The following is a 19,385-nucleotide window of genomic DNA, read 5'->3' on the forward strand; positions in this document are numbered from 1 at the left end:
TCAATCTTCTCATAATTTGTATAGTCATATATAATCTAATCATTTAAAATGATAGCCATTAGCATCATTGCATCAGCTATTTCTTAGCCACCATTTTCGGCTTTTTCCCTGGCATTTGATACACTCTTTTTCACAGCATGGCTGTTTGATATAGATATCACTTCTTGTTGTATGTATAAAGCTCCAAAGACAGCCAGTGGCTGGCTTTAGGGATTGCTTTACCCTACCTTGTGTTCATCTCATCAGGAATAGCATGGTAATATAAGAGAACAAAATTGTAGTGTTTATATTTGTACTTTGGCACATGCCTAGATTGTGAGACGAAGTCATCACTGGGTCAGAGTTTTATTACTCCACAGAGTTTAGTTACAGATTCTGGCTCTGTATTCACCAGATTTTTTAGCGTTCTCACAGGTCCCTAGAGGAATAGCATTTACACAGATATTTAATTTATATTTTAATGCAAATATATTTGTTAATGAACATTCTATTAGTACGACTGTTCTATTTGAGCGACTGTTCTATTAGAGTATCTCAATTGTACACACTACATATGTTATGCTATGGCATTATAACCTCATAGACATTATGCTGATTTATTCACAATTGTAGATGTTTTATGAATATTCTATAGATACACAGCCATTTTCACATTGCTAAGGAGCATATTCAAACTCCATTAATGTCCACATGATGTTAACTTTAGACCATATCATGCCCCCTTGCTAGAGTAACTGTCAATTACAATTTTCAAACAGCTACCACTCACATACTGTAAATGCAGCAGCTTAGATTACTGTAGCACAAACAGCTATATATAAACCACAGACTAGGCAACAGTAAGCAGCAATTATCCTCAAATAATCAACTACCATATTTCTATATTTATCCATTAAACATATTTCATCAAAGCTAGCATCCGACAAAAATTAATTATGCAAAAATTTTTTACCAATGTAATATTTGAGAAGTTGAATAAATTCAGTTACCTGCTTTCTGACCACCTGGATCGAGGCTTGGCCATTGGTGTGTCAAGCATATATATGTTTTTGCTGCAGTCTTTTAAAAACAAAGGCCTCCCTCATCCTAGGAGAAAGAGAGCTGTCTTTATCTATTTTGCTGCACATTAGTAATGATGCCATTCCGTAATAGACAGCTCAAGCAAGGCAGCTACTACAGGACACATTAAATGAAGTATATATGCACAAGTTGTATGGAATAAGCTTCTAACTACAGCAATTCCTCTCCAGTCCATTGCTTGATTTGTGATGGACAACATCTGAATCTGGGGTGCAGCCTCCATAGAACAGAGACACCACACTTCAGTTTGCTTCTTGTCATTCTGCTTCTCTTATATACAAAAAAGGCTGTATAGAATTAATAAAGTTACATAATTCATTGTTAAAAAATTTTCGTTGCTTGAGGACACAGGTAAAAATTTTCAACAGGAAAACTTAACTCATGAAAAATTCTTGCAGCTTATATTTATAGAAATACGGTATGTAAAATATGCTAACCATTAGATTTTACAAATGCATAAATGCTAAAGCACAGTAACTGGTAAATAAAATTAATGTCTTTCATATATAGAACTACATGTAAGCGCAGAAGTAAAATGCCTTTTAATTTCCTATATGGTTTTGTCATGGGTACCAAGAAGGGATGGTCTAGAGGCTGTTTCTCGTTAGTTATGTTTTACCCTGTATGTATCTCTGTATAAATTTTGTGACTCTTACTCCCTCCGTGCTGTAACCATTTTTCATCAATAAGGGCAGGTATATTATTATGTCTCTACCAAAACAGCCAAGCTATGAAAATGGGTGCATTAAAAATGATTGGAATTAGCATCATAATTGCCATTTCTTAGCCGCTACCTTTGATTTTTCAACTTTTTCACCTTGGCATTTTGGGAGGTGGGGAGGGAGTGCATCCTTGTTACACAGCTGGGTATTTTGGCAGAGACATTACTTTTTTTGTAATTGTATATGGCCAGTTTTGGGGTCTCATTTTACTTGTCTTTTTCTACACATTATAATACTGCAGGAAGACAACTAGAACTTTTTAATATAAAGTGTATGGTCTTACTTTATTGCTAAATTGGATTTTAGAAAAATGATCAAAATTGGCACATTAGAAGTTTCGAGATAGCTAGATATATGATGTTAAAGAATTTAAGCTGTGATAACTTTCCAAGGGAAAAGTAAGAGTATGAAATTAAACATCAATTTATTACCTTTTAGACCGTATGCAGTACTTGTAGCTGCATATAGTTTCCCACTAAATAAGATAGAAAATCTGACCAGTTGGACAAGCAAAGTCACATCACAAGGGGTGGGAGATGGAGAAATGGGGTGGTGGGAAAAAGATAGATTCAAAAATGGAGGCAGACCATGATTGAAATCCACACATGAGATTACAGGGTTATGCTGGCTCCTTAGAGGCTGATATGCAACAAAAACCACACAGAAAAGGTTTGGCCAACTATATTAAGTGGTGAGGCCATCTACCAACACTAGTGATTCTTGTAGAGCCAGGTCCTTCACAATGTCAGAAACCGCCATTTGAGCTTGTTACACCACCCAGAAAAGACATCTGTTAAAAACCAGCTTCAAGTATAGCTTGAGGAATGCTGCCTGCATGGTCAAAACCAACAATATGGTAGTGTAGCTATTAGCCACTAGTGGTGTTAGCTAGTTTGATTTTGCCTGTACTTTGTTTTTTCACTATAACTACTAGTTGTTACTTTGGTTCTACCAAATTGACCCAGCTTGAGGTTTTGGTAATGGGACAGGAAAGTGGGACAAACAGAAAATTTCTGATAAAAGAGGTCATTGTCAAGCAAAAGATTTTACAGAACAATGCTTCTTTGCAGAATTCTTGGATCCTTCCACTAAAATAATTGAAACACTCTAAAAGAAGAGCAGTAAAAATACATAGTTGTTATTCCACCAGGGACCTGCATTGAAAATCTGTGAATTGAATGGCATAGGCTAGCTAGGTTGCTAATTGTGAAGATGGAAATCATCTAGCTAAACATTTTAAAAGTCTAACTGTTGAAACATGAAAAGGTTTACAAATTAATTGACAGTAGTGCCTATAGGCTTGGGAAACTGCATGCAGTTTTAAACCAATAAGTCAATTGATAGCATCCATTCTCATTCCCTACAAGAATTCTACATAGTAAGGAAGATCATCACCTCACATATGAATTTATACCCAACTTAATTCTCCTAGTACATACACTAAAAGTATGGAATTAATAAAATCACATTGTTCCCCTTTGTTTTAACACTTTGTTATACATAATATACTTACTAGCTTATTAACAACAACAGGTAATATTAAATCACTTTACTCATTTTACTATGTTATTTGTGTATACATAGGTACAACAAGTAATGGTACACTTCGTTTGGTTGGTGGTTCTTCTGACAATGAAGGTCGTGTAGAAATCTTTTATGGAGAATGGGGCACAGTTTGTGATGATTTCTGGGATCTGAATGATGCCACTGTTGTGTGTCGACAGCTTGGCTTTCTGCGTGCAGTGTTTGCATATCGTACATCACAGTTTGGACAGGGAACGGGACCAATTTGGCTTGACGATGTACACTGTAATGGAAATGAGTCTCGACTTGATCAGTGTCCTCACAATGGAATTGGAACACACAACTGTATTCATTCAGAAGATGCTGGTGTTCAGTGCACAAGTAAGAAGTGTTTCACTTGTAAATATGATTTTAAAGAATGAATAACTTTTGTAGACATACCCGTCCATCCAGTGAGATTGGTTAATGGGCCCAATGAGCACACAGGTCGTGTAGAAGTTTACACCAACAGTACTGGTGGATTTGACAATGCACAGTGGGGTACTGTCTGCGATGACCTCTGGGGAATACCTGATGCTAGAGTGGTGTGCCGTCAACTTGGATATCCTGATGCTGTGGCTGCCCCACAATTTGCTAGATATGGTCAAGGAACTGGACCAATTTGGCTAGATAATTTAAGCTGTCTTGGAACTGAGCCCGATCTTTTTACATGTGGTGGTAATCAAATTGGCAGCCATAATTGTGGACACTCTGAAGATGCCTCAGCCGAATGCTTAAGTATGTATAAAATGTCTGTTTAAATATATAGTAATTGTGTACATTTACAGTACCTAGCTGTCCTCCAGTACGTCTTGTTGGTGGAAGTGACCAGTATGAGGGTAGAGTAGAAGTGTACTATAACAACACTTGGGGAACTGTGTGTGATGATTTGTGGGGTCAAGAAGAATCTAACACTGTCTGTATACAACTCGGTTACTCTGGAGCAGTGACATACTACTACAATGCCCACTTTGGTGAAGGTACTGGAACCATTTGGATGGATAATGTACAGTGTGCAGCTGATAACAATTGTCTTGGAAACTGCACCTTCAATGGATATGCTGTTCACAACTGTCAGCACAGGGAAGATGTGTCTGTGAGATGTCGCAATAGCACTACTCTACCACCACCAATAGAAATCAGACTCATTGGTGGAAGCAGTGAGCTAGAGGGAAGAGTTGAAGTACTGTACGGTGGAACATGGGGAACAATCTGTGATGACCTCTGGGATATTGAGGATGCTCATGTAATTTGTAGACAACTTGGATTTGGACGTGCCTTACAAGCTACAAGCCGTGCCAGCTTTGGACAGGGAACAGGTACAATCTGGTTGGATAATGTTGAGTGTATAGGAAATGAGACAAGAATAGAAGACTGTTCAAATAATGGATGGGGAGCACACAACTGTGGTCACTTTGAAGATGCTGGTGTTGTTTGTTCAGTAGGTAAACACTTCTATGAATTGCCATTTGTGCACACACATAAACATTGGTTACCAAAATTAATCTTCTCGTATTTGTATTAGTCATTTAAAATGATAGCCAATAACATCATTGCAGCTATTTCCTAACCACCACCTTTGATTTCACGGGGTTTTTTGTCCTGGTGTTTTTTGGGGGCTACACCCTTTTTCACAGCATGGCTGTTTGATATAGATATTAGTGCTCTGCGATATATCGGTAATACCGTTTATCATGATAAATTATCATAACCGATTATCATACCGTGACAGTGTTTGATAACCGATATATCGAAATACCGGTATATCGATGAATACTGGTATAGGATTGCTTTTAACCCAGCCTTTGGTGTTTAATTATCCAATTTGTTGATGATTTAGCAGACATGCCCTAAACAAAAACTTGAGGTCTTCACATTACAACACATGCCTACTTGTACTGAACTATATATTTTTTTGTTTTTTGGGATGATACCGCTTCGTACTAAGCCCAAGAAATGATGCAATAATTACAAAAACAAGCTAACTATATACCGATATACCGCGATATTTTCCTGTTACTAATACCGTGTATTCAAATTTCAATACCGCCGAGCTCTAATAGATATCACTTCTTGTTGTATGTATAAAGCTCCAAAGACAGTCAGTGGCTGGCTTTAGAGATTGCTTTACCCTACCTTGTGTTCTTCTCATCAGGAATATATAGCATGATGAGATAAGAGAATGCTAAAATAATAATGCCAATCTATACTGCAACTTCTCCCCAAGATTTTTAAAAAGTTATTTTTCAACATGGGGGAGGTCCCCCTTTGAATCACCTATGGCAGCGGCTACGAAATGGCAGTTATGATGCTAATTCCAATCATTTTAATGCACCAATTTTCATAGTTTGGCTGTTTTGGTAGAGATATACTGTAATAATATACCTGCTCTTATTAATGAAAAATGGTTACAGCACAGAACCACAAAATTTATAAAGAGATGCACACAGGGTAAAACACAAAGCAACGAGAAACCACAGCCTCCAGACCATTCCCTCTTGGTGCCCCATGACAAAACCATACAGGAAATTAAAAGGCAGCACTTAAATGCAGTTCTACATGTGAAAGACATTAATTTTATTTACCAGCTACTGTTTGTAAAATCTAATGGTGAGTATTGCTATAAATAAACAACAAAAGAAGTCTGAAGATAGACCTATAAATTGTATAGTTCATATTCCCTCTATGTTAAAGATAATGAAACCTCACTTAGGTCATTAATAGCCAATGAACATGCACAGGTATATTATATATATACTGGCTATTTAAAAAATTAAAACTTTCAAAAGGAAGTAGAGGTTGATATAATATACAGTGAATATACACAGTGGTGGACCCAGGGGGGGCACAGGGGGCACGTGCCTTCCTCCCTTCCTTCATCCCTTTCAGAAAAAATTGCATACAAAATCAAGATACTCTAATAGAGCAGTCACTCCAATAAAGCAGTCACAGTGTTCATGAGGCAGTGTAGCTCTTAACTATGAAGCTATGAACAAGGATCTGAATAAGGATCTTTATATACTTTATAGTAAACACATTTGGTAAGGGGAGCCATTATTGCTGTGACCTTTTTTTTTTCTCCAACTTTTCAGCAAAGTGCACCCCCTCTTTCCAAACTCTGGATCCACCCCTGATACACACTACAAAAAGTACAGAAACAAGTTTTAAAATGTTACAGTTGAAATGAGAAATGATCCAGAATGCTGTTCCCTATTTGGCCCCCCTGTAAATCAGGTCTAGAATCACCACTGGCCAGCTACCTTTGATTTTGCAACTTTTTCACTATGGCTTTTTTGGGGGATGGGGTGTTACACAGCTGGCTATTTTGGTAGAGATATTACTTTACTTTGTAATTGTATAAGCCCAATGCTGGCCTATGGCCAGTTTTGAGGCCTAATTTACTTGTCTTTTTCTATTATATACTGAAGGAAGACAACCAGAACCTTTTACTATGTGTATTTTATTGCTAGATTGGATTTTAGAAAAATGACCGAAATGGGCACATAAAAAGTTTCGAGATAGCTAGCTATACGGTTTTAAAGAATTTAAGGCGTTATAACTTTCCAAGGGAAGAGTATAAGTATGAAATTTATACAAGATGCACATCAATTTATCACCTTTTAGACTGTTTCCAGTACTTGTAGCTGCATGTAGTTTCCCACTAAATAAGATAGAAAATCTGACCAGCTGGACAAGTAAAGTCACATCACAAGGGGTGGGAAGTGAGGAGATGAAGCGGTGGGCAAGAAATAGACTTAAAAATGGAGGTAGACCATGACTGAAGTCCACACATGAGATTACAGGGCTGTGCTGGCTCCTTAGAGGCTGATATGCAACAAAAACCACACAGAAAAACTGTGAGAAAATCCATGACTCGACCTAAGAATCCTTGAATCTACAACCATCTGATTAATGCTTGAATGCTTACAAATGTCTGACAGGCAGTCAGGATGTTTTCTCCTTGTCAATTTCATGTATATACATGCATAGGAACTCTAGAGAGTGGCTCATTATCTCTAAGTACCCCGGGGTTAAATTCATATGTGAGGTGATGATCTTCCTTAGTATGTAGAAATCTTGGAATGGATGCTATCATTTGACTTTTTTTATTTGTAAGCCTTTTCATGCTTCAACAGTTGGACTTTTAAAATGTTTAGATGATTTCTATCATTCACAGTTAACAACCTAGCTAGTCTATAGCCTATACCATCCAATTCACGGATTTTCAATGCAGCACCCTGGTGGAATAACACCTATGAATTTTTACTGCTCTTCTATTGGGGTGTTTGACCTTTTTGCTTGACAGTCACTTTGTTTATCAGAAATTTTCTGTTGGTCCAACTTTCCTGTTCCATTACCAAAACCTCAAGCTGGGTCAATTTGGTAGAACCAAAGAAATAACACTAGTAGTTATATATAGCGAAAAACAAAGTGCAGGCAAAATCAAACTAGCTAACACCACTAGTGGCTAACAGCTACACTACCATACTGTTGGTTTTGACCATGCAGGCAAACTATCCTTGAAGCTGGTTTTTAACAGATGTCTTTTCTGGGTGGTGTGACAAGCTCAAATGGTGGTTTCTGGCCTTGTGAAGGACCTGAATCTACAAGAATTGCTAGTGTTAGGTGGATGGCCTCACTGCTTGATGACTCTCCTAGTACATAGGCTAAAAGTATGGATTTAATAATTAATTTTCACATTGCTCCCCCGTTGTTTTAACACTTTGTTATACATAATATACCTACTAGCTTATTAACAACAACAGGTAATATTAAATCACTTTACTCATTTTACTATGTTATTTGTGTATACATAGGTACAACAAGTAATGGTACACTTCGTTTGGTTGGTGGTTCTTCTGACAATGAAGGTCGTGTAGAAATCTTTTATGGAGAATGGGGCACAGTTTGTGATGATTTCTGGGATCTGAATGATGCCACTGTTGTGTGTCGACAGCTTGGCTTTCTGCGTGCAGTGTTTGCATATCGTACATCACAGTTTGGACAGGGAACAGGACCAATTTGGCTTGATGATGTACACTGTAATGGAAATGAGTCTCGACTTGATCAGTGTCCTCACAATGGAATTGGAACACACAACTGTATTCATTCAGAAGATGCTAGTGTTCAGTGCACAAGTAAGAAGTGTTTCACTTGTAAATAATTTTTATAGAACGTATAACTTTTGTAGACATACCCGTCCATCCAGTGAGATTGGTTAATGGGCCCAACGAGCATACAGGTCGTGTAGAAGTTTACACCAACAGTACTGGTGGATTTGACAATGCACAGTGGGGTACTGTCTGCGATGACCTCTGGGGAATACCTGATGCTAGAGTGGTGTGCCGTCAACTTGGATATCCTGATGCTGTGGCTGCTCCACAATTTGCTAGATATGGTCAAGGAACTGGACCAATTTGGCTAGATAATTTAAGCTGTCTTGGAACTGAACCCGATCTTTTTACATGTGGTGGTAATCAAATTGGCAGCCATAATTGTGGACACTCTGAAGATGCCTCAGCCGAATGCTTAAGTATGTATAAAATGTCTGTTTAAATATATAGTAATTGTGTACATTTACAGTACCTAGCTGTCCTCCAGTACGTCTTGTTGATGGAAGTGACCGGTATGAGGGTAGAGTAGAAGTGTACTATAACAACACTTGGGGAACTGTGTGTGATGATTTGTGGGGTCAAGAAGAATCTAACACTGTCTGTATACAACTTGGTTACTCTGGAGCAGTGACATACTACTACAATGCCCACTTTGGTGAAGGTACTGGAACCATTTGGATGGATAATGTACAGTGTGCAGCTGATAACAATTGTCTTGGAAACTGCACCTTCAATGGATATGCTGTTCACAACTGTCAGCACAGGGAAGATGTGTCTGTGAGATGTCACAATAGCACTACTCCACCACCACCAACTGAAATCAGACTCATTGGTGGAAGCAGTGAGCTAGAGGGAAGAGTTGAAGTACTGTACGGTGGAACATGGGGAACAATCTGTGATGACCTCTGGGATATTGAGGATGCTCATGTAATTTGTAGACAACTTGGATTTGGACTTGCCTTACAAGCTACTAGCCGTGCCAGCTTTGGACAGGGAACAGGTACCATTTGGTTGGACAATGTAGAGTGTATAGGAAATGAGACAAGAATAGAAGACTGTTCAAATAATGGATGGGGAGCCCACAATTGTGCTCACTTTGAAGATGCTGGTGTTGTTTGTTCAGCAGGTAAGCACTTCTATGAATTGCCATTTGTGCACAAACATAAACATTGGTTACCAAAATCAATCTTCTCATATTTGTATAGTCATATATAGTCTAATCATTTAGAATGATAGCCATTAACACCATTGCAGCAGCTATTTTTTAGCCATCACGTTTGATTTCTCGGGTTTTTTCCCTTGTGTTTCAGTTTGGGGGCTACACCCTTTTTCACAGCATGGCTGTTTGATATAGATATCACTTCTTGTTGTATGTATAAAGCTCCAAAGACAGTCAGTGACTGGCTTTAGGGATTGCTTTACCCTACCTTGTGTTCTTCTCATCAGGAATAGCATGGTAAGATAAGAGAATAAAATCATAGTGTTTATATTTTTTTACTTTGGCACATGCCTAGATTGTGAGATGACATCATCACTGGGTCTGGTGTTTTATCACTCCACAGAGTTTTAGTTACAAGATTTTGGCTCTGTATTCACATGATTTTTCAGCTTTCTTACAGGTTCCTAGAGGAATAGCATTTACACAGATATTTAATTTCAAATACATTTGTTAATGAACGTTCTAATAGGACGACTGTTCTATTTGAGTGACTGTTCTATTAGAGTATCTCAATTGTACCCACTACACTTGTTATGCTATGGCATTATAACCTCATAGGCATTATGCTGATTTATTCACAACTGCAAATGTTTTATGAATATTCTATGGATACACAGCCATTTTGAAATTGCTAAGGAGCATATTCAAACTCCATTAATGTCCACATTATACTAAATTTAGACCATATCATGCCCCCTGCTAGAGTAACTATCAATTACAATTCTCAGACAGTTATACCACTCACATACGTACTGGAAATGCAGCAACTTAGATTATTGTAGCACAAACAGCTATATACCACAGACTAGGCAACAATAAGCAGCAATTATCCTCCAATCATCAACTACTGTATTTCTATATTTATAAATCATTTAAAATATTTCGTCAAAGCTAACATCAGACAAAAATTAATTATGCAAAAAAAATTTTATCAACGTAATACTCGAGAAGTTGAATGAATTTGGTTAACTGCTTTCTGGCCACCTGGATCGAGGCTTGGCCATTGGCATGTCAAGCATATGTCTTTGCTGCAGTCTTTTAAAAACAAAGGCCTCCCTCATCCTAGCAGAAAGGGGAGCTGTCTTTGTCTATTTTGCCGCACATTGGTAATGATGCCATTTCATGATAGACAGCTCAAGCGAGACAGCTACTACAGGACACGAAGTATATATGCACAAGTTGCATGGAATGAGCTTCTAACTACAGCAATTGACTACAGCAATTGACTACAGCAATTCCACTCCAGTCCATTGCTTGATTTGTGATGGACAACACCTAAATCTGGGGTACAGCCTCCATGGAACAGAGTCGCCACACTTCAGTTCGCTGCTTGTCATTGTGCTTCTCCTATATACAAAAAAGCCGTATAGAATTAATAAAGTTACATAATTCATTGTTAAAAATTTTTCATTGCTTGAGGACACAGGTGAAAATTTATTAACACAAAAATTTTAACTCGTGAAAATTTTTCACAGCTTATATTTATAGAAATACGGTATGTATAATATGCTAACCATCAGATTTACAAATGCATAAATGCTAAAGCATAGTATTTGGTAAATAAAATTAATGACTTTCATCGATCACATGTAGAACTGCATGTAAGCGCAGAAGTAAAATGCCTTTTAATTTCCTGTATGGTTTTGTCATGCATAGGGTATGGTCTGGAGGCTGTTTCTTGTTAGTTCATGTTTTATCCTGTTATAAATTTTGTGGTTCTTACTCCCTCCGTGCTGTAACCATTTTTCGTCAATAAGTACAGGTATATTATTATGTCTCTACCAAAACAGCCAAGCTATGAAAATGGGTGCATTAAAAATGATTGGAATTAGCATTATTACAGCCATTTCTTAGCTGCTATACCTTTGATTTTGCAACTTTTTCACCTTGGCATTTTGGGAGGGGGTGCATCCTTTTTGCACAGCTGGGTGTTTTGGCAGAGATATTATTTCCTTTTGTAATTGTATAAGCCCAATGCTGGCCTATGGCCAGTTTTGGGATCTCATTTTACTTGTCTTTTTCAACGTATTATATACTGCAGGAAGACAAATAGAACTTTTTAATATAAAGTGTATGGTCTTGTTTTATTGCTAGATTGGATTTTAGAAAAATGATCAAAATCGGCACATTAGAAGTTTCAAGATAGCTAGGTATACGGTGTCAAAGAATTTAAGCCATGATAACTTTCCAAAGAAAGTGTATGAGTATGAAATTAACACAAGATCCACATCAATTTATTACCTTTTAGACCGTATCAGTACTTGTAGATGCATGTAGTTTCCCACTAAATAAGATAGAAAATCTGACCACTTGGACAAGCAAAGTCACATCACAAGCAATGGGAGGTGGGGGGATGGAGCAGAGATAGACTCAAAAATGGAGGTAGACCATGATTGAAATCCACACATGAGATTACAGGGCTGTGCTGGCTCCTTAGAGGCTGATATGCAACAAAAGCCACACAGAAAAGGTTTGGCCAACTATATCAAGCAGTGAGGTCATCCACCTACACTAGTGATTCTTGTAGAGTCAGGTCCTTCACAAGGTCAGAAACCACCATTTGAGCTTATCACACCACCCAGAAAAGATATCTGTTAAAAACCAGCTTCAAGTATAGTTTGAGGAATGCTTCTTGCATGGTCAAAACCAACAGTAGGGTAGTGTAGCTATTAGCCACTAGTGGTATTAGCTAGTTTGATTTTGCCTGTACTTTGTTTTTCGCTATAACTACTAGTTGTTACTTTGGTTCTGCCAAATTGACCCAGCTTGAGGTTTTGGTAAAATGGGACAGGAAAGTGGGACCAACAGAAAATGCCTGATAAAGGAGGTCACTGTCAAGCAAAGGATTATACAGAACAATGCTTCTTTGCAGCATTGTTGGATCCTTCCACTAAAATAATTGAAACACTCTAAAAGAAGAGCAGTAAAAATTCATAGGTGTTATTCCTCCAGGGTGCTGCATTGAAAATCTATGAATTGGATGGCATAGGCTATAGACTAGCTAGGTTGTTAACTGTGAAAGATGGAAATCATCTAGCTAAACATTTTAAAAGTCCAACTGTTGAAACATGAAAAGGCTTACAATTTAATTGACAGTAGTGCCTATAGGTTTGGGAAGCTGCATGCACCAAATGATAGCATCCATTCCCATTCCATTCCAAGATTTCTACAGACTAAGGAAGATCATCACCTCACATATGAATTTAAGCCCCAACTTAACTCTCCTAGTACATACACTAAAAGTATGGAATTAATTAAATCACATTGTTCCCCTTTGTTTGAACACTTTGTTATGCATAATATACCTACTAGCTTATTAACAACAACAGGTAATATTAAATCACTTTACTCATTTTACTATGTTATTTGTGTATACATAGGTACAACAAGTAATGGTACACTTCGTTTGGTTGGTGGTTCTTCTGACAATGAAGGTCGTGTAGAAATCTTTTATGGAGAATGGGGCACAGTTTGTGATGATTTCTGGGATCTGAATGATGCCACTGTTGTGTGTCGACAGCTTGGCTTTCTGCGTGCAGTGTTTGCATATCGTACATCACAGTTTGGACAGGGAACAGGACCAATTTGGCTTGACGATGTACACTGTAATGGAACTGAGTCTCAACTTGATCAGTGTCCTCACAATGGAATTGGAACACACAACTGTATTCATTCAGAAGATGCTGGTGTTCAGTGCACAAGTAAGAAGTGTTTCACTTGTAAATATATTTTAAAGAATGAATAACTTTTGTAGACATACCCGTCCATCCAGTGAGATTGGTTAATGGGCCCAACGAGCATACAGGTCGTGTAGAAGTTTACACCAACAGTACTGGTGGATTTGACAATGCACAGTGGGGTACTGTCTGTGATGACCTCTGGGGAATAACTGATGCTAGAGTGGTTTGCCGTCAACTTGGATATCCTGATGCTGTGGCTGCCCCACAATTTGCTAGATATGGTCAAGGAACTGGACCAATTTGGCTAGATAATTTAAGCTGTCTTGGAACTGAGCCCGATCTTTTTACGTGTGGTGGTAATCAAATTGGCAGCCATAATTGTGGACACTCTGAAGATGCCTCAGCCGAATGCTTAAGTATGCATAAAATGTCTGTTTAAATATATAGTAATTGTGTATATTTACAGTACCTAGCTGTCCTCCAGTACGTCTTGTTGGTGGAAGTGACCAGTATGAGGGTAGAGTAGAAGTGTACTATAACAACACTTGGGGAACTGTGTGTGATGATTTGTGGGGTCAAGAAGAATCTAACACTGTCTGTATACAACTCGGTTACTCTGGAGCAGTGACATACTACTACAATGCCCACTTTGGTGAAGGTACTGGAACCATTTGGATGGATAATGTACAGTGTGCAGATGATGACAATTGTCTTGGAAACTGCACCTTCAATGGATATGCTGTTCACAACTGTCAGCACAGGGAAGATGTGTCTGTGAGATGTCGCAATAGCACTACTCCACCACCACGAACTGAAATCAGACTCGTTGGTGGAAGCAGTGAGCTAGAGGGAAGAGTTGAAGTACTGTACGGTGGAACATGGGGAACAATCTGTGATGACTTCTGGGATATTGAGGATGCTCATGTGATTTGTAGACAGCTTGGATTTGGACGTGCCTTACAAGCTACAATTCGTGCCAGCTTTGGACAGGGAACAGGTACCATTTGGTTGGACAATGTAGAGTGTATAGGAAATGAGACAAGAATAGAAGACTGTTCAAATAATGGATGGGGAGCCCACAATTGTGTTCACTTTGAAGATGCTGGTGTTGTTTGTTCAGCAGGTAAACGCTTCAATGAATTTCTATTTGTGCACACACATAAAGATTGGTTATCAAAATCAATCTTCTCATATTTGTATAGTCGTAGTCTAATCATTTTAAATGCTAGCCATTAACATCATTGCAGCTATTTCTTAGCCACCACCAGTGTTGGGGGTAATGAGTTACATAAGTAGCGCATTATGTAATAATTATTACTTTTGTGGTACCGAAGTAATATAACGAAATATGCTGTAAAAACAGGTATTATAACTCAAGTTATTTTCTTGCAAATGTAACACATTACCTAAGTAATGAAGTTACTGTAACGAGTCTAATATTACGTAATATTATTACTTTAAGTAACAACGTTACTAATCTCATTAGTAATCCACTGAGTAACGCCTAGCCACTACTAAGTAGCAAAACCAACTGAATGAAGCTTATTCACCAGCTTCTTGCTTATAACCAAGATTTTCACATTGTCCAACAATGCAATCATGCCACGTGATAAAGTGTTTTTATTTTAATGCAAATACATTTGTTAATGAATGTTCTATTAAGATGACTCTTCTATTTGAGTAACTGTTCTATTAGAGTATCTCAATTGTGCACACTACAAACATTATGCTATGGCACTATAACCTCATAGGCATTATGCTGAATTTTCACAACTGCTAATGTTTTATGAATATTCTATGGATATACAGTCATTTTCAAATTGCTAAGGAGCATATTCAAACTCCATTAATGTCCACATTATACTAAATTTAGACCATATCATGCCCCCCTGCTAGAGTAACTATCAATTACAATTTTCAGACAGCTACCACTTACATACTGGAAATGTAGCAGCTTAGATTACTGTAGCACAAACAGCTATATACCACAAACTAGGCAGCAATTATCCTCCAATCATCAACTATGTATAATATGCTCACCATCAGATTACAAATGCATAAATGCTAAAGCACAGTAGCTGGTAAATAAAATTAATGTCTTTCACATGTAGAACTGCATGTAAGCACAGAAGTAAAATGCCTTTTAATTTCCTGTATGTTGTTGTCATGCATGGGGTATGTCTTTTTCTATTATATACTGCAGGAAAACAACTATAACATTTTAATATGTGTATGTTCTATTATTTTATTGCTAGATTGGATTTAGTAAATGATCGAAATATTTTATATGGTATTAAAGAATTTAAACCATGATAACTTTCCAAGAGAAGAGCATGAGTATAAAATTACATCAATTTATCACCTTTTAGACTGTTTCCAGTACATGTAGCTACACGTAGTTTCCCACTAAATGAGATAGATAATTGGACCAGTTGGACATGCAAACTCACATCACAAGGGGTGGGAGGTGGGGAGATGGAGTGGTGGGTAAGAGATAGACTTTAAAATGGATGATTGAAGTCCACACATGAGATTACAGGGGCTGTGCTGGCTCCTTAGAGGCTGATGTGCTACAAAAACCACACAGAAAAAAGTTTGGCAAACTGTATCAAGCAGTGAGGCCATCCATCTATACTAGTGATTCTTGTGGAGTCAGGTCCTTCACAAGGCCAGAAATTGCCATTTGAGCTTGTCACACCACCCAGAAGACATCTGCTAAAAATCTTTAAGTATTGTTTTAGGAATGGTCAAAACCAACAGTATATGGTAGTGTAGCTACGCATTAGCCACTCATGGTATTAGCTAGTTGATTTTGCCTGTACTTTGTTTTTCACTATAACTACTAGTTGTTACTTTGGTTCTACCAAATTGACTAATAGGACAAGAAAGTGGGACCAACAGAAAATGTCTGATAAAGGATGTCACTGTCAAGCAAAAGATTATACAGAACAATGCTTCTTTACAGCATTGTTGGATCCTTCAACTAAAATAATTGAAACAAACTAACAGAAGAGCAGATTCATAGGTACTATTCCACCAGGAACCTACATTGAAAATCTGTGAATTGGATGGAATAGGCTATAGAATAGTTAGGTTGCTAATTGTGAAAGATGGAAATCATCTAGCTAAACATTTTAAAAGTCCGACCGTTGAAACATGAAAAGGCTTATAAATTAATTGACAATAGTGCCTATAGGTTTGGGAAGCTGCAAGCAGCAATAAGTCAAATGATAGCATCCATTCCCATTCCATTCCAAGATTTCTACAGACTAAGGAAAATCATCACTTCACATATGAATTTAACCCCCAACTTAACTCTCCTAGTACATACACTAAAAGTATGGAATTAATTAAATCACATTGTTCCCCTTTGTTTGAACACTTTGTTATGCATAATATACCTACTAGCTTATTAACAACAACAGGTAATATTAAATCACTTTACTCATTTTACTATGTTATTTGTGTATACATAGGTACAACAAGTAATGGTACACTTCGTTTGGTTGGTGGTTCTTCTGACAATGAAGGTCGTGTAGAAATCTTTTATGGAGAATGGGGCACAGTTTGTGATGATTTCTGGGATCTGAATGATGCCACTGTTGTGTGTCGACAGCTTGGCTTTCTGCGTGCAGTGTTTGCATATCGTACATCACAGTTTGGACAGGGAACGGGACCAATTTGGCTTGACGATGTACACTGTAATGGAAATGAGTCTCGACTTGATCAGTGTCCTCACAATGGAATTGGAACACACAACTGTATTCATTCAGAAGATGCTAGTGTTCAGTGCACAAGTAAGAAGTGTTTCACTTGTAAATAATTTTTATAGAACGTATAACTTTTGTAGACATACCCGTCCATCCAGTGAGATTGGTTAATGGGCCCAACGAGCATACAGGTCGTGTAGAAGTTTACACCAACAGTACTGGTGGATTTGACAATGCACAGTGGGGTACTGTCTGCGATGACCTCTGGGGAATAACTGATGCTAGAGTGGTTTGCCGTCAACTTGGATATCCTGATGCTGTGGCTGCCCCACAATTTGCTAGATATGGTCAAGGAACTGGACCAATTTGGCTAGATAATTTAAGCTGTCTTGGAACTGAACCCGATCTTTTTACGTGTGGTGGTAATGAAATTGGCAGCCATAATTGTGGACACTCTGAAGATGCCTCAGCCGAATGCTTAAGTATGTATAAAATGTCTGTTTAAATATATAGTAATTGTGTACATTTACAGTACCTAGCTGTCCTCCAGTACGTCTTGTTGGTGGAAGTGACCAGTATGAAGGTAGAGTAGAAGTGTACTATAACAACACTTGGGGAACTGTGTGTGATGATTTGTGGGGTCAAGAAGAATCTAACACTGTCTGTATACAACTCGGTTACTCTGGAGCAGTGACATACTACTACAATGCCCACTTTGGTGAAGGTACTGGAACTATTTGGATGGATAATGTACAGTGTGCAGATGATGACAATTGTCTTGGAAACTGCACCTTCAATGGATATGCTGTTCACAACTGTCAGCACAGGGAAGATGTGTCTGTGAGATGTCGCAATAGCACTACTCCGCCACCACCAACTGAAATCAGACTCGTTGGTGGAAACAGTGAGCTAGAGGGAAGAGTTGAAGTACTGTACGGTGGAACATGGGGAACAATCTGTGATGACCTCTGGGATATTGAGGATGCTCATGTGATTTGTAGACAACTTGGATTTGGACGTGCCTTACAAGCTACAATTCGTGCCAGCTTTGGACAGGGAACAGGTACAATCTGGTTGGACAATGTAGAATGTATAGGAAATGAGACAAGAATAGAAGACTGTTCAAATAATGGATGGGGAGCCCACAATTGTGCTCACTTTGAAGATGCTGGTGTTGTTTGTTCAGCAGGTAAACACTTGTATGAATTACCATTTGTGCACAAACATAAACATTGGTTACCAAAATCAATCGTCTCATATTTGTATTTAATAGTTATACTATAACCACAAGGGATGTGCCTGATATATATATATATACCCAAGCCCAAGGGTCACAGGCCCAAGGACACAGCCATGGGTATATATATATATCAGGCAAATCCCGATTGGCCATGGTATAAGTACTATATACCTCTGGTATGCTCACCTAATGAGCCTTATCCTAAATTACATCGCAGACATAAAAAATGGCCAATGTAGTGTGGGGATGTTCATAAAATTTGTATGGATGACTAATGGAAGAAAATTTTTGAATGGCAATATCTCAGCCAAGAAGGAAGACATCAAACTCTAACTACCAGGTATGGCTATAGGACATTACAATAAGTATGTAAAAGTGATTTTCGGTTGATTTTCAAAACAACACTAGATTCCTATTCTTTCAGCTAATTTATAAACACACCTGCTGGTTAGAGCTTGATATCTTCCTTCTTGGCTGAGATATTGCCGTTCAAAAATTTTCTTCCCATAGTTGCCCATACAAAATTTACGAGCATCCCCACACTACAGTAGCTGTTTTTGTGTCTGTGACATAATTTCAGATAAAGTCCACAGGTGAAGGAAGACAAACCTATATTCACCACATTACTTTTATACAGAGGTTTGCAAACATCGATTCTTGGTTTAAATTTTGGGTACAAAATGAAATGATTGTGGGTTTTGCTGGTTATAGTGATAGCATTTTTTAAACCAAATAACCACTTTGTGGATGAATAAAGTAACCTAAGGTGCTAAAATAAACACTTAAACATATAGGTTGGAAATGTTTGAGGCATCTTTTCATGCAATTGAAATGTACTGTGTAGAAAAACAATCCCCACATTACAAAAATGATTATTTAGTGATGCCCAGTAACTGAACTATACAGTGCTGACTCACTCAATACTTTTTGTTTCACAGCAATGCCTCTAGCTAAACCAACATGTTAAACTGAACCCACAATGTAATACTTTAAGCAGCTCTATTCAAACCCACAATGCAAAACCTTAAGCAGCTCTATAAATAATCAGAGTGAACCG

The 19,385-nt window shown here is 37.9% G+C and overlaps 1 protein-coding gene across 1 annotated transcript in view; it reads left to right on the top strand.

Annotated features, from left to right (window-relative positions):
- The window catches only part of LOC136240439 (uncharacterized), a 69,412-nt gene that overhangs the window by 14,895 nt on the left and 35,132 nt on the right, over positions 1 to 19,385 (top strand). Inside the window, exons 5-16 of the mRNA XM_066031424.1 lie at positions 3,387 to 3,707; positions 3,762 to 4,103; positions 4,154 to 4,810; positions 8,183 to 8,503; positions 8,557 to 8,898; positions 8,949 to 9,605; positions 13,079 to 13,399; positions 13,453 to 13,794; positions 13,845 to 14,501; positions 16,855 to 17,175; positions 17,229 to 17,570; positions 17,621 to 18,277. Coding sequence (XP_065887496.1) covers positions 3,387 to 3,707; positions 3,762 to 4,103; positions 4,154 to 4,810; positions 8,183 to 8,503; positions 8,557 to 8,898; positions 8,949 to 9,605; positions 13,079 to 13,399; positions 13,453 to 13,794; positions 13,845 to 14,501; positions 16,855 to 17,175; positions 17,229 to 17,570; positions 17,621 to 18,277 — 5,280 coding nt within the window. The remainder of the gene's footprint in view (positions 1 to 3,386; positions 3,708 to 3,761; positions 4,104 to 4,153; positions 4,811 to 8,182; positions 8,504 to 8,556; positions 8,899 to 8,948; positions 9,606 to 13,078; positions 13,400 to 13,452; positions 13,795 to 13,844; positions 14,502 to 16,854; positions 17,176 to 17,228; positions 17,571 to 17,620; positions 18,278 to 19,385) is intronic.

Source organism: Dysidea avara, chromosome 12, assembly GCF_963678975.1.
Source record: "Dysidea avara chromosome 12, odDysAvar1.4, whole genome shotgun sequence".
Lineage (NCBI taxonomy): Eukaryota > Metazoa > Porifera > Demospongiae > Dictyoceratida > Dysideidae > Dysidea > Dysidea avara.